General features: G+C 40.7%; 2 protein-coding genes across 2 annotated transcripts; both read left to right on the top strand.

The window, feature by feature from the left end:
• Nucleotides 1–3,517: 3,517 nt before the first annotated feature.
• On the top strand, nucleotides 3,518–6,652 carry LOC117500830 (B2 bradykinin receptor-like). Its single transcript, XM_034159616.1, has 2 exons — nucleotides 3,518–3,620; nucleotides 5,146–6,652. Exons 1-2 carry the CDS (start codon nucleotides 3,601–3,603, stop codon nucleotides 6,185–6,187), a joined length of 1,062 nt encoding a protein of 353 aa, XP_034015507.1. The 5' UTR covers nucleotides 3,518–3,600; the 3' UTR covers nucleotides 6,188–6,652.
• A 142-nt stretch (nucleotides 6,653–6,794) lies between these two features.
• LOC117500831 (B2 bradykinin receptor-like) lies at nucleotides 6,795–11,614 on the top strand. The gene has a single exon (XM_034159617.1). The coding sequence runs from the start codon at nucleotides 8,678–8,680 to the stop codon at nucleotides 9,725–9,727; it is 1,050 nt and encodes a 349-aa protein (XP_034015508.1). The 5' UTR covers nucleotides 6,795–8,677; the 3' UTR covers nucleotides 9,728–11,614.
• The last annotated feature ends 4,251 nt before the right edge of the window (nucleotides 11,615–15,865 follow it).

Here is a 15,865-nt window from a genome sequence, read left to right as displayed (position 1 = left end):
CTCCTCATTCCCAGTTCAGATTGACCCCAGCATGCTAAAACAAGGTTGAATGACACGTACATTCTCGGGTTTAAGTGCAAACAGCACAACACCGTTCTCATCAGAAAGAAGACAAAAGGTACAAATGTTTAACAGTGATAACATATATATATAAAATCTTTAACACCTCCGCGCGGCTTTCCATGACAAAATCTCTTGTTAAAAGTGAAATCTACCGAAAAATGGCTGATGTCCATCTCTTGTGATAACCAGAGAAATTGCACACGACGGTCCCGGCTCCACACAGCGATCCGTTTAGAAATGATGTGGTGGTTTCTGCCTCTCGATGGCAGCTCGGAACGTGGCGCGCCTTGCGCCATTGTGGGGCGTCCTTAAAGCTGTAGTAACACTCCTTATTCTCTGTGAAGCCCGTAAAATTTTCACCAAAAGCCAGATAAATTTTTCGAACGGTTTCCAGCTGCCTGTCTCTAACAGTTTCTCAAAAAATTCTGATGGAAAAAAAGCCCAAATCATTCCACCATTTCCTCGCAACGAAACAGTGATGAGAGGGGTGGACCAATGCTCACTCAAAGCCTGCCCACAGGCGAATGACACAACCGACAGGCGTGGAAAAACTCACGCATGCGCACAAAGGTTCAAGCTTGGCTGACGTAAAAACATATGAATCAAATCCATATATTTTTTGAATAAAATAAAAAGGTCGGATACTTTACTCACAGACCTCGTATATATATACATGAGGTCTGTTAGAAAAGTATCCGACCTTTTTATTTTTTTCAAAAACCTGATGGATTTGAATCATGTGTGCTTGCATGAGCCAACCTTGAACCTTCGTGCTCATGCGTGATTTTTTTCACGCCTGTCGGTTGCATCATTTGCTTGTAAGCAGCCTTTGTGTGAAGATGGGTGGAGTCTGTCATCATTTTTTCTTTGCAAGGAAATGGCGGAACGACTGGAGCAGCACAACTGCATCAAATTTTGCCAGAAACTGGGCGACAGCCAGGTGGAAACCATTCGGATTATTCAGACGGCTTTCGGTGACAATCCTATGGGCATCACACAGATTAAGGAGCGGTACAACCGGTTTAAAGACGGCCACACAATGGTGGAGAGCGTGCCGCGCACCGGGCGGCCATCAACATGCTGAAATGACCGGATCATTTCCAAAGTGAACGCTGTGGTGATGTGGGACCGTCGTGTGACTGTCCGAGAAATTGCGGAATAGGTGGACATCAGTACTTTTTTGGCACATTCCACTGTGACAGAAGATTTGGCCATGAAAAGAGTGGTGGCGAAATTCATCGGCATGAACCTGATGGCGCAGCAAAAGCGCCACCGTGTTGAAGCCTCACAGGACATGTTGTGACATGCCAAGCTCTTCCACCATTCGGAAGATTCAGATGGCTTTCGGTGGCTTTTCAGTCGTGTGACTATCCAAGAAAATGCCCATAGGTCTGGAAGGCCATGGTCTGGAAGAAGACCCAACCTGTCACCCTGAGATGAGAGAAAATTAGTTATGATGTTCAGAAACAACCCAGGAACCAGCAAAGCTCAAGTCTGCCAAGAAATGGATACTGCTAGAACACCGGCATCATTGTCCACAGTGAAGTGAGTTTTATATCACTATGGGCTGAAAGAGAAAGAAGCCCTGTGCCACAAACGATACCTTCAAGCTAGACTGAAATTTGAAACTGCCCACATGGACAAGCCAAATGCCTTCTGGAGAAGAGTTTTATAGTCAAACAAGACAAAGATTGAGGTATTTGGTCACAAAGAAAAGAGATATGTTTGCAGGAGTAAGGGTGAGGCTTTCAAACCTAGCAGTGATAGCAGCATGCTCTGGAGCTGTTTTGCTGCCAGTGGTACTGGTGCATTGCCCAAAGTGGATGGAATTAAACTAAGCAATCGGGGGAGAAGGGCCTTAGTCAGAGAGGTGACCAAGAACCCAATGGTCACTCTGTGAGAGCTCCAGCATTCCTCTGTGGAGAGAGGAGAGCCTTCCAGAAGGACAATCATCTCTGCAGCAATCCACCAATCAAGCCTGTATGGTAGAGTGGCCAGACAGAAGCCACTCCTTATTAAAAGGCACATGGTAGCCCACCTGGAGTTTGCCAAAAGGCACCTGAAGGAGTCTCAGACCATGAGAAACAAAATTCAGTCAAGATATCAACGGAGTGGCTTCAGGACAACTCTGTGAATGTCCTTGAGTGGCCCAGCCAGAACCCAGACCTGAATCCAATTGAACATCTCTGGAGAGATCTGAAAATGGTCATACCCTGATGCTCTCCATCCAACCCGATGGAGCTTGAGAGGTGCTGCAATAAGGAATGGGCAAAACCGGCCAAAGATAGGTGCACCAAGTTTGTGGCATCATATTCAAGAAGACTTGAGGCTGTGATTGCTGCCAAAGGTGCATCAAGAAAGTATTGAGCAAAGGGTGTGAGTACTTATGTACATGTGATTTTGTAGTTTTTGTATTTTTAATAAATTTGCAAACATTTACAAAAAAAAAAGTTTTTCATGTTGTCATTATGGGGTGTTGTGAGTAAAATTTTGAGAAAAAAATTATTTACTCCATTTTAGAATAAGGCTCATAACATATCAAAATATGGAAAAAAGTGCTGTGAATACTTTCATAAGCACTATATATTTCCTACTGGCGGTATCCTCCGGCTCAGGCTGAGACATACATATATTTCTCTAAACGGTACCGTGTTTATGGAACACTGTTTGAAAATGACAAAGAAAAAGATCATAACCTACCATCCCCGGTTCTCAAGACCAGGCACCTAAGTGGCTCTACTGTACTCTTCTATTCTGCTCTTCCTTTTTTATATATTTAGATATACCTTAGTGTACACTATTATAGTTCTACCTTAGAACTGGAATATATTATAGAAGATGTACGTTACTGAATTTTCATATAGGAAAAGTTCCATTTCCATGTGGACAAGGCCTTAGTCAGACCTGATCAGGGCAGTTGCAGGTTTACAGGTTTTTGGTTTTGTAATTTGTTTAAAAAAAAAAAAAAAAAAGTCCTGAATAATCTTTGACACTCAAATTGAAATTTCCTTGATGTTCCAGTAGGTTAAGTATGGTATCTCCTGAAATTCACATTGAAATCTTCACAAAGAACAGAGCAACTTTAAAAAAAATAAGAATTTCAATACCATTATTCAAATAGCTGTATATAGCATATTAAAATTGTAATTCACTTTTATCAGGCGCAAGTACATAATTAAACATATGTAAATACACCATAATTAGCAAGAATATAAGTAGGAAAAACACTTTTATTCAGAAATGATGATCACATACTCTGTTAAAATTAATATAAACTAGAATGAAAATATGACATTATGTGTAAACCTGATAAATTCAACTAATCAGAATTGCCTGAAGATGTATAAAGAAAATAAGCAAAGATCACAAAGCTGATGCAACAGATGAAGAAGGGGAAATTCAAGAGAAAAAAAATACAACTTGGAAACTGAAGACCTTCTTCTGAGTCACTAACTTTGAGTTTCCTCTGAGACGGAGGGCAGAGCAGCAACACAGTGGAGCACGTGAGCATTTCTCATTTGGACTTATTCAGAAGACATGACTCCTCAGCCTACAAGGTACATATGAGCTCTTTTTTTTTTTTGTATTTTAAAATTCATTTCACATTATTACTAGTACTCTCTCGATTCTCAGTATTAATTATTTGCTCCACATTTCTTTCTACATGAACGTATTTGTGTTTGATGGCAGTGAGCCATAGCTCACAGAATGATTTTGACAAGCTTTTATGTTGTGAAATACAGTTAGTTACCAGAAATAAGAGTGAAACATGTTTAGATAAAGATTTCAATTTAAATCATATTGATTGTATCTTTTCATTTTTTTTTTTTTTTTTAAGAAAGTGGTTTTAAATACAGTTAAACAGGTGCAACAAATGAGAACATTTTATCTTAAAGTTCCCATTGCTTTTGTAAACAAGCTTCTATCACCACAGTTTGTTCGTATCTTACTTTTATGGCAACAAGAAAGTTTTCTTCAAGGTTGACGTTAATGTTTTCACAGGATGATTATAGTTCTGCCTGCTGCAGACTTGCATTTTTGTAAGATCGCATTACATTTTTGTGGTTGGACTACTTTAAACAAAAAAAAACTTTAGAGGTCAGTGATTACTGTCACAACTTTTTCAAACAACCATCTTATGACATTTAAGGAGGCAAGTGCTTTCCCATTACACCTTACTAATAAACTATAAAATCCCTATATAAATGCAGTCCAAAATTTGACAGAGCTATATTTGGAGGTGGCAGATGGAAGCCAAAACTGTTCCTTTCTGGGATATTCAAAGTGTAAACATTAATAGCTTGGCATTGATCTGACAAAGAAATGTAATTAAATTTATTTCATTTATATAGCACCAAATCACAACAAAGCCACCTCAAGGCCCTTCACACAAGTAAGGTCTAACTTTACCAACCCCTAGAGTAAGCACACAGGTGACAGCGGTAAGGAAAAACTTCCTTGAATGATTTGAGGAGGAAACCTCAAGCAGACCAGACTCAAAGGGGTGACCCTCTGCTTGGGCCGTGCTACTAAAATAGTATGAGTTAAAAGTAGTTCAAGTATTAAGTTCTCTTCATCCGTGTCAAGGATTCAGCTTATTGCTGAGAGATGGTTCTTTTGGGAAATAGGGAATGACCACTGGTTAGTTCGAGTGGGTGCCATTATTCAATACAACAAGTGGGAAAATGCTTCCCTCTCTTGCCACTTGAAGTTTTTAGAATTATTTGAACACTTCCCAGATTCTGCAGCTATTACATATCATATTGTCTTATTTATGCAATTTGAGAATGTGAGGTTTGGAAACAGCACTTTTTGCAACTCTGCACTTTTGCACATCCTATGAGCATTGGCACTTTATCTGTCTGTGGTTTATAGACTATACTGTATGTGACTCTCTGCAGCCAAGTCTACCTACTTCAAATTAAGTAACCTGAAACCAAACCGTGGCACCAATCAGGACCCCGGGTATTTATTTACTTAGGGTGGTGGATGCAGCAGTTAGCACCAGTGCCAGCGCATGCTCTGAGACGTGACCTTTCTTTAACATTTCCCCACTCTTTATCTTCTAAATTCCCTCTGCAGCGTTCCAGTTTACATCATGACCACAACTGCATACGGAGGCCAAAATGGCACCAATGGCAGTGAGTGCCCGCACACAGATGCATGGGATTGGGTCTACACCATGCAGCCTGTGTATATCTGGATCGTCGCTGTGTTAGGAATCATATGCAACGTTTTTGTCCTGTTGGTTTTCTGCCTCCACAAGAAGCCCTGCACTGTGGCTGAGATCTACTTGAGCAACCTGGCTGCTGCAGACCTGGTCTTGACATCCTGCTTGCCTTTCTGGGCTACTTATGTAGCTAATGAATTCAACTGGCCTTTTCATCCATCTCTTTGTCAGCTGGTCAACCTGGGCATCAAAATGAATGTCTACTGCAGCATCTACTTCCTTGTTATGGTTAGCATCGATCGCTTTGTAGCACTGGTGCACACAATGTCTCACGGCAGAATGCGTCGGCCAAAGTATGCCAAACTTGGGTGTCTACTGGTGTGGGTTTTCGGCTTGATCTTGAGTGTCCCCACACTTATGTTTCGGGTGGTTAAATACATACCAGAATACCATATTACTGCATGCTACCTTGAATATCCAAACACCACTGTAGAGTTGGTGTGTGATGGGATAATGATCGTTGTCAGCTTTGTCATCCCCATTTCCATTATTACCTACTGCACCATCAAGATTATTCAGGCTCTGAAGGACCAGGCAGTGGAGCGGTTCAATTCCGAGAACAGCGAGAGGAAGGCCACCAAGCTGGTGTTGGCTGTCCTCTTGGCGTTTCTGTTCTGCTGGCTGCCGTTCCACCTGCTCACCACAGTGGACGTGTTTCTAAAAGCTATGGCGATGGAAGACTGCCTCCTCATCGAGACCATAGACATCTGCAGTCAGATCTTCACCTACCTAGCCTTCTTCAATAGCGTGCTCAACCCCATTCTCTACGTCATTGTTGGAAAGAACTTCAGGAAAAAAGCTCAGGAAGTTTTTCAGCAGCTGTCTGTGAGGAGAATACTGATGTCAGAATCCTCACGTTCTAACACGTCCTCTACTTTGAAGACCTTCCTGTAATATGTCCACAGTGTTCACCTGAGAAAGAGACTAATATAGAGTAAGTGCTGGATGAACTTTTAATAAGCATTTAAATGTTGATCTTTTCTCCCGATGTTCAGCAACAACACAATCATCACTCATCATAAGTATATTTGTAACAGTTGGACCTCTTGGACTTTTTGAAGCCAAATATAAGCAAACATTGGGCATGTTGTTGCACATTATTTCTTCTGTAAATAATTTCTGTTTATATATATTACTGGCTTTTTTTTTTATTTTGGTGACTTAAAATTTAAATTGTACCTCGCAGTATTGTATGTGTTTCAATAAGATGCTTTTGTGGATGTGATTTCAATGTTGTTAAATGTTATGTGCTGCAGAACAACAAAAAAGATCTGCAGCCCAGACAGCTGCTAAGTGTTTTCTGCTGTTCCTGACTCACTAAATGTGGAATGCGTTAAAGTTTCCAGTGGTGACACAAGCGCACTCCTTTTTGTGGGCTGCATGAACATTAGATGTCTCGTTATGCTGTCTCGCCACGCCGTTATTTCTTGGTTGTATGTTGACTCAGCGTGACCAGCAGAAATGGCTACGCCCATGTTTATCCCCAAAATGAAGGTATGCTCTGCCAAGTAGAAAAAAAATTGTTAGGAGTTGGGATTTACTGGAATTTCCACAGAAGAAAAATGGTTGTGGAACAGAAAACATTCTGGAGACAGTGTTGGAACAAGGGGTAAAATTTTTCTGCCAGAAATAAAGCTGTTCCTTCTGGCATGTATTTTTGCCAGACCATCAGGCCTGAACGTTCACTGTTTGTTTATCTATTTATGCACAACATAATGCGCCAGTTACAGTGAATATTGTGTGAACAGGTGACCTTTAGCTCAGGAAACAGGTGAATGAACTTTGAGATGGATCTGGGTCTAGTTCATATTTACATCCTCCAAGCAGGTTATTTGGTCACTGGTGTATGTTTGTTTGTTTGTTTTTTTTAACAGGATATCTCAAACACATTAATCGATATTAAGGAAGTCTGATGCAGAGGTAGGTCTTTTTGAGGCTGATGTCAACTCAGGACCATTTTAATTAATATTGTTTTAATGTCTCCCATTGATTTCTAAACTATTTGTACTTTGGTGAAGCAGCACAAATGGAGGATTGTTGGGACATGGTGGTGGTATGCGATTGGTGAGTAATTTTTGTTTTGTTTCATTTGTTTGTTTTTCAGCCTCAGAAAATATCAGATATAAAGATTTGGTGTATTTCATCCATTCTCAATTAAGAGTAGAAACATTCTGTTTTTTTTTTTAAAAATTGATGAAAAAGATACTAGCCAATATAACTTTCATTGCGGACCCCACTTGGCTTGAATTCACAGTCGCTGGCATGGGAAGCAGACATTCTAACCGTGAAGCTAAAAGGGGATAGAAGCTTAGATGTTATGTGGTCCATTTTTGTATTGGCCTATATGCCAGTTCAATGTGCTCACCCACAACTGGCATCTCCAACTTCAAGGAACATGAGCTTTGGCTCTTCCCAACGGTTTCATCTACTCCAAGCATGAGGCATCAGATTGTTGTTTTTGCTCCTGGCATGAAGGGTTGACTTCCCTGGGGAGCAGAAACAAACCTTTTTGTGGGGAGGTGATGGTCTAGTGGTTAAGCGTTGGTCTTGAGACCAGAGGATCCTCGATTCAAATCCCAGCCTGACCGGAAAATCACTAAGGGTCCTTGAGCAAGGTCCTTAAAACCCCACGTTGCTCCCGGTGTACAGTGGGTGCCTTACATGCATGGTGAATGTGAGGCATTGATGTGTAAAGCACTTTGAACGTCTGATGCAGATGGAAAAGTGCTATATAAATGCAGTCCATTTTTGCTCTGTTTTGATCTGTCAATGCTTTGACTCATCTTACTACCAACCCCTACCGTCAGATGGGTCCTCTACAGGGTGCAAAACCAGGCACAGTTTCAAGTGCACTTTACCATCATGCCCCTGATGTAGCTTTGAGTCAGTACTCAAAACTGTTTCCTGGTGGAGGACGTGACAACGCATAGCGTAAGTTCAGCTCCAAAACCTGGCATGTCCATTTCGATTGAAAGCATTTGGATCTGTTTCAGTGAACTCTGTCTTCAGAGAGGAGTGACAGCCCTATATAAAAATAAAGGCTATCCAATTGCCCGGTTTTATTTTTGTCCAAAACATTTATTTCTGTGAGTCAAGCACGAGTTTAATCTGTTGCTAAGAGTCCTGTCTTTGACAACAGCATGTTGAGTGTGTGCACTGTGACAGATAAGCTGCTGTTGGTCTTTCTGTTATTTGCTCCTACGCCATTAACTCAATTATCTCTCCACAATTTGAACACATCCTGAAAGGAACACGTGTTGACACTGTTAAAAGGTTTTAGACCTTTTGTCCTGTTTGTTTGGACCACCCATAACATTATCCCCCTTAAATTAGCCTTACGGTGCACCAGATTTCATACTGACCTCTACCCCGGCAGGTGAGACCATGGATGATGCCAAAGCTGAGGTTGTCTGTAACCACACGGATGCGTGGGAGTGGGTTTACACCATGCAACCTGTGTATATGTCCATTGTCTGCCTTCTTGGAGTGCTCGGGAACTCTTTTGTGCTTTGCGTGTTCTGTCTCCAGAGGCGCTGCGGCTCTGTGGCTGACATTTACCTCAGCAACTTGGCAGCGGCTGATCTCCTCATGGTTTTGTGCCTGCCCTTCTGGGTGGTGACTATTGTTCACCACTTCCACTGGAGGTTTGGGGAGCATATGTGCCAGCTTATCAACACCATCACTGGGATGAATTATTTGTGCAGTGTGCTGTTCCTTACACTAGTCAGTGTGGACCGGTACCTGGCCCTCACTAGACCGCTGTCCCAACAACGGGGCAGAAGGACACTCTGGACACATGGGATCTGCTGCGGTATATGGATCGTCGGGCTCTTGTTCAGCTTCCCTGCTCTCCTGTTCCGCACTGTTAAGTTCTACCCTGATCTGGGCGTTGATGTGTGCTACATGGCATACCCACATGAAGGCTGGAGACTGCGCTACAACATGACTGCTAACATAGTGGGCTTCCTCGTCCCCGTTCCTGTTGTGTCCTTCTGTACCTACCACATCAGTAAAGCTTTGCGGAGCAGCCAGAAGATAAGAAAAAACTGCAGAAGTTGTGTGGAGAGGAAAGCAGCTTTCCTGGTACTAGTCATCCTAACTGTTTTTGTAATCTGCTGGTTACCATACCAGATTCTAATATTTTTGGACACGTTAGACTATTATGAGATCACCTCCGGATGCACATGGGCTCATGTGTTGGACATTGGAACACAGTTAGCTACTTACCTTGGCTATAGCAACAGTTCAATAAACCCTTACTTGTATGTGATTGTGGGGAAGCAGTTTCAGCAGAAGATGTCAGAGGTGTTTATACTCATACTCTGCAGAAATAAATGGCAACAACGAAAATCAAATCAAGCCAAAGTCAACTACTCAACCACAAAAAAATCAGAGCCGATGAAAAATGTCACTCAGTCAACAGATGCTGAGTAATATATACTGTAAATGGACAGATTGTTCTGTTGGGGGAGTGCAAAAGAAACGTTAAATCCTAGTTTTAAAGGCTTTAGTTGCCTCTATCAGTGTAAAACACTGACTGAATGGTGGTACAAGCTGTTGGTGCGCTTGCTTCCCACATAAAATATCCCCAGTTCAGGGCTGCCCATACACTGTTCTACTAATTATTATTTTTTTTTTAATTACTATGGTTTTGTCCTGAAAAGCCCACAGTAGTTTCTGTAAAGGTATTCCAATATCTTTACTGTATTTCTTACAGAATTATTCTGGCAACCACAGCTGCCGTTCCCCCCAGTAAATATGACTAATTTTTTTGAGTGTAGACTGGGGTTCGACTCTAGTTCTATAATATGTATATGTCACGGACATGAACGAGTGAAGCTCTTCAGCATCTCACCATGTCATTTCTGGTTTGTGGCTTCGTCTACCATCGGTTTGTGGCTTTTTATGACAATGTTGTCCGGTTTGTTGCTTTTTCCCCTATGGGCAGATTTTTTTGTGCCATTTCTGGATTGTGCCTTCTACGAACTAGATGCTACCTGTATGTGTCCTTTGAGGTACTACATCTGCATTGTCCCAGTCTCCCCAACTATAAATGGGTTACAGGCTGGGGAAGTAACCTGTGATGGACTAGTGTCCCAACCAGGGCTCTCATCCTTATACTATGGTATCCAGGGATAAGCACCGACCAAATGAGCCTCAGGGCCTGAGTGTGGCTTAATACATGTTTTGAAACAGAAGGTCTAAAAAAATATAGCCATCAGTCAGCTCTGCTTGGAATCGATTTGGACAAATGCCAGCTTCATTAGCTCATATGTTTTAAAATTGTCCAAACATGGAGAAAAATCTTTCATTCTATGCTGCATGTACTGCAAAGACCATTTGAATTACAGCACGAGATGGTGCAGGAATCAAAGTGATATGTTTTTCATTGTTGCAAAGAAGACTAATATGCTATTAAACTCAAGTGCAACACAGTCACCCCATCTCAGGTTGGATAAAAGAGGTAAGATAATTTAATAATAATAATAGGATAAAAATACTGCTGCTATTTGCAAAGTTTTAATTATTTTAACAGTTCTTTTAAAAATAGCTGAAGCATACTGAATGATTAATACTAACTGACAGTGACTAATGCTGATGTTCCTTTATGTCTTTGCTGGAGCCATATGACAGCTTTTATGTTCTTTCTGTTTGTGAAAATGTTGTAAAGCATTTTGTGTGTACAAGGTTAAAAAGCTTTACTTAACATAGTACATGCACCAGTATATAATACTTTATATACAGGCACAGACACAGGGACCCAATTACAAGACAAGATAATAAGATAATCCTTTATCCCTGCTGTGGAACAATAAAGGATTATCTTATCTTATCTTATCTTATCTCATCTTATAGTCTTGCAATTGTGTCCCTGTGTTGGCCTGTCTCTCTCTGTGTGTCTGCAATGTTTCATTGGATGTTTAATTTGGTTTATTAATGTCATATTTTTGTCTTTTTTTGTATTCATAAATTGTTTGAGAAATAGTTATTTTGGAGACATCTGTGATAAACAAAGCAGATGCAAGCTGTCTTTAACAAAGCCTAATTTCAATTAATCTAAAAGATTTAACAACATTTTTTATTTGATAATATCAGTCTTATTGTGAAAAGGCTGGGTTGTTGTTCTTGAATAACTTTTTGAAACTGGATTTTATTTTCACAGATGTATTATGGCCAAAAATAAGTTTGAATTGATGCCTAATTTACTGTGTGTTAATCCACCACTGTAATTATGTAAAAAAAAAAAAAAGTGATTTAACTGTCAATTTGATACATTTAATTACAGGTTTAAAAACTTAATCATAATGTTCTTGTGCTGATGATTATTTATATGAATAAAATCGCCTATAAATATTGTCATTGTCTTTGTTTTAATTTGAAAGTACTGAGTATATATAGTGCTCCATGTCTGGCACGTTTTAACAGAATATATAATTCAAAATTTAATTCTCTCTCTTGCTCTTCTTCACAAATTATTGATATTTGTTATAAAGCCAACAACAAACTTGCACTGTGGAGCATAGTACCAACAAGCAAAAATCAAACATTTAAAAAAGCAATATATTGAAAACCATTTCGTATGCACAGTATTTACTATATGCACTACATATACTGTGCTTTTAGCATAGATCGGCATATTGAAAACTTGTATATTGCAAGAGTGACGTAATGACTAAAAATATATATATTACAAGTGCAGAAACACACACAAGCAAGTCACAACATTATGTAATATTTTTCTAAAATTTAGATTTTGTGACTATAACAAGAAGTGCAACACATTTCACATAAAATTACAATAATTTAAATATTTAATAAAATATATATTATCTCAATATCAACATTTTTTTAAATATCACATTCACAGATTTTTGCATTCTAACAAAAACATAAAATGCAATAAAGCAGTAAACCCTGATCTTTGCTGCTGACAAATATTTTTGTGATTATATAACAGCATGATGGAAGTAGTGTTGTTTTTTTTTTTTGGAAAATATTACGAGGGAAGCGATGCACAGCAGCGCGAAGCTCGCTCATGGTACAGGGAGTCCAAAACAGGAAGTGCCAAATTTTGAGTAAATGTCAAACACTTCCTGGATCCCACAAGCCGAGATCTCATGGGAATTCTGTGGCAAGTTGAGACTGGAACAAGAAGCGGCAAATTTTGAGTCCACAGTGAAACAGGAAATGTCAAATGTTGAACACTTCCTGGCATGGCTGGAGCTAGAGCAGAGGCCAAGGTTCCACTGGACTCCCCTGAAATCTGATTGGACACAGATGACTGACATGTCACAGCACCGCACGTCTGGTTGAAAAGACTGCTAGGTCCCTCCTGTACAGTAGTTGGTGCTGTGTACCATAAAAACTTCTAATCCACTTAGTAGAAGAAGAAAAATGTTTGACTCAGATTTGAAATTGAACACGTCATCTGAACCATGGATTCCAAATGACACCAAAGTTATATTGGTGAGTAAACAACTGTATTTTATGCCAGAAATGAGGTCCAGGTTATTAAAAGCAGCATTTCTCCTTTAATTCGGGTTGCCTTATATATACACGTGTTTCTCCAGTGATTTTAAAAGAGCAGACAGCTGTTGATTCATGAGATATAAAGTAAAGATGCTCAGGCTGAAAGAAATACAGGTAATTTACTCCTCCTCTGTTCTGTATAAAACCTGTGTAACATCTTAATTTTGGTATCTGAAGGACTTATTTTTAAATAACCTCTTAATTTTGCTATCTGAGTGACACACCAGTGACACAACTTCAGATAAATCTAAAGTTATCTTTCTTAAACTCAAACTGAAAGCAAATCTGTACAACTTATAAAATATAGCTACTTATATATTATATAGCTATATACTTCCTGTTGAAGTGGTGTAAAGGAGGATTTTCTTAAAAAGAAAACCCGATAGTCCAGCTACAATTTGCCAGAAAGTACATCTGAGATGCAAGCCTAGATTTGATGTTTTGATGAAAGAAACTTTTGTATTTCTTCATAATTGATGGAAATCAAGTCCAAGACATATTCAGTGACTTGGAAATGTTTATGTTTCCATCCCCTGACTATCTGAAGAAAACTGGCAATAAAACTGATTATTATTTACAGGTTTTTATCACGTTTTAGAGATTTGCTTTCAGTTTGAGTTTGAGGAAGATAATTTTAGAAATTTTTATTCTTTATATTTTTTGTATTTCTCGTATTTGAAATGGCATAAACAAATTTAAATGTGTGAAATATCTGTAATAACTGTTTCAATACTTTTGGAGGGCACTGTATCCTAACCTTATGGTGAGTGCAAAATGAGTGTGGTATTATTACTGTTTTGTTTAAGAAATTTAATTTTCACTGTTGCTGCACTTTGTGTGAAATCATAGTCATGTCATATTGATATGACATTATTGATTCAAGATTCAAAGCTTTTATTGTCATGTGCACAGTAAAGAAACACATTTCCTTGTACAATGCAATTCTTATTTTGCTGCCCACACTATATATATATATATATATATATATATATATATATATATATATATATATATATATATATATATATATATAAATGACTCCAACTCCAAGTATAAAATATCTAAATATAAGTGGGGATAAAAAAAACAAACAACATAAAATAAGCATGCTGGTAAGAACAATAGAATATAAGGGCCCTGTCCCACTGGCGTTTAGGAGGATTTGCGCATGAAATGAGGAGACAAAAGCTGAGCGTCCGCAACAAAGGTGGGCGGAAATGACAAATGTCCCGGGGTGGATCAGCGAATACATGAGGAAGAAAAGCGGATATAATAGGGAACAGAAGTGAAGGCGACCGTGGAGGCACCCACATGAGGGGCACAGCGGCCGTGATGCACTCGCCTCATCCGTGCCCACTCTGTCTGCATGCGCGACATACCATTTGCGACCGTGATGTGGCCGTGCTGGGCACGCGTCATATCTGTTTTGCACGCTGTCCCGGTCCGCCGCCAAGCCGCGCCAACCCGTCGGTTGCAGATATCAGCGGATGGCAGGGGATATGCGGCGCGTTGGTTGTGTATGTCCTGTGTATGTCTTCAGTATGTGTTCAGGCAGTGATGCTGATCTCATCCGCAGCAGGATTTTTGAGCCGCTCAAAAATCCTGGCTGCGGACATGCATGCCTCTGCGGATGATCACGGACTTGTTCGGATGGCGGCCGACTCATACAGGAATGTTACACGGTTATTGCGGTTGTTTGCCCTAACACGGCCCTGTCCCACTGGCGTTTAGGAGGATTTGCGGATGGAATGCGCACAAAAGTGGCCCACAATCGCCAAACAACAACAGTGTCCAATGGAAGATAAAGTGACCAGTGATGGAGGGTTCTGTCCTTAAGGGGGGGGGGGGGGGGGGGGGGTGTTCAGCTGTGGGAAACAAGGAGTTCTTGAACCTGATGGTTCTGCATCTCACAGTCTTGAACCTGCGGCCTGAGGGGAGGAGTGTGAATAGTCCATGTTGGGGGTGAGTGGGGTCTTTAATGATGGAGACAGCTCTCCTGTGGACTCTGCAGTGGTAGATGCACTGCAGAGAAGGTTGTGGGGTCCTGGTGATCTTAGACGCAGTCTTTACCACTCTCTGCAGGCGTTTGCAGTCCCACACAGTAGAGCTGCCGTACCACACAGTGATGCAGGTCGTCAGGACTGACTCAATGATGCAGCTGTAGAAGTTGCTGAGGATCTTGGGTGCCATCCCAAAATTGATGGTGGTGTTGTTGGGGTGGGAGGTGACGCAGTCGTGGGTGAACAGGGTGTAGAGGATGGGGCAGAGGACACAGCTCTGTGGGGTCCCCATGTTGTTGGTGATGGTGGCTGACGTCCTTCTCCCGATCCTGACAGACTGTGGCCGATAATTTGGCCATACTGTACAGCCCTACTGTCAACTAGCTGAAAACTTTGAATATTAATTTATATCCACATAAAAAAAGTGGCAGGTGGTTAAGAGGGCTGTAACTGGAGGGAGGGGGGTGTCTGGAGAGTGGACTCCCCCCAGAAGCTGAAAGGTTTTAGCCATGCTCCTGCTCCCCAGAACCATTTTACTGAAAAAGTCTGAAGGACCTAAATGACATGGTTAGATGGTGAGGAGCTTCCAGTCATGTGAGAGGCAAATAAAGAAAATGCTTAAAAAGGTGGGGGTTCGGGGGGGTCGATGAAAGGTTTTAGCCATGCTAATGCTCAAAAAAGCATGAAGAACCTAAATGACATGGTGAACTTCACTTGTTCATTTCTACGACATATAAATGGTAAATGGACTGCATTTATATAGCGCTTTTCCATCTGCGTCAGATGCTCAAAGCGCTTTACAATTATGCCTCACATTCACCCCGATGTCAGGTTGCTGCCATACAAGGCGCTCACTACACACCGGGAACAATAGGGGATTAAAGGCCTTGCCCAAGGGCCCTTAGTGATTTTCCAGTCAGGCGGGGATTTGAACCCATGATCTTCTGGACTCAAGCCCAACACCTTAACCATCACGGTCACTACGGTCACTAGACCATCACCTCCCCTACCTATATACATGGTAATGTAAAAATAATAGTAA

Source organism: Thalassophryne amazonica, chromosome 19 (genome assembly GCF_902500255.1).
Source record: "Thalassophryne amazonica chromosome 19, fThaAma1.1, whole genome shotgun sequence".
In the NCBI taxonomy this organism is placed as follows: Eukaryota; Metazoa; Chordata; class Actinopteri; order Batrachoidiformes; family Batrachoididae; genus Thalassophryne; species Thalassophryne amazonica.
Note: the sequence above shows the minus strand (reverse complement) of the source record. Positions and strands in the feature narration are given on the sequence as shown.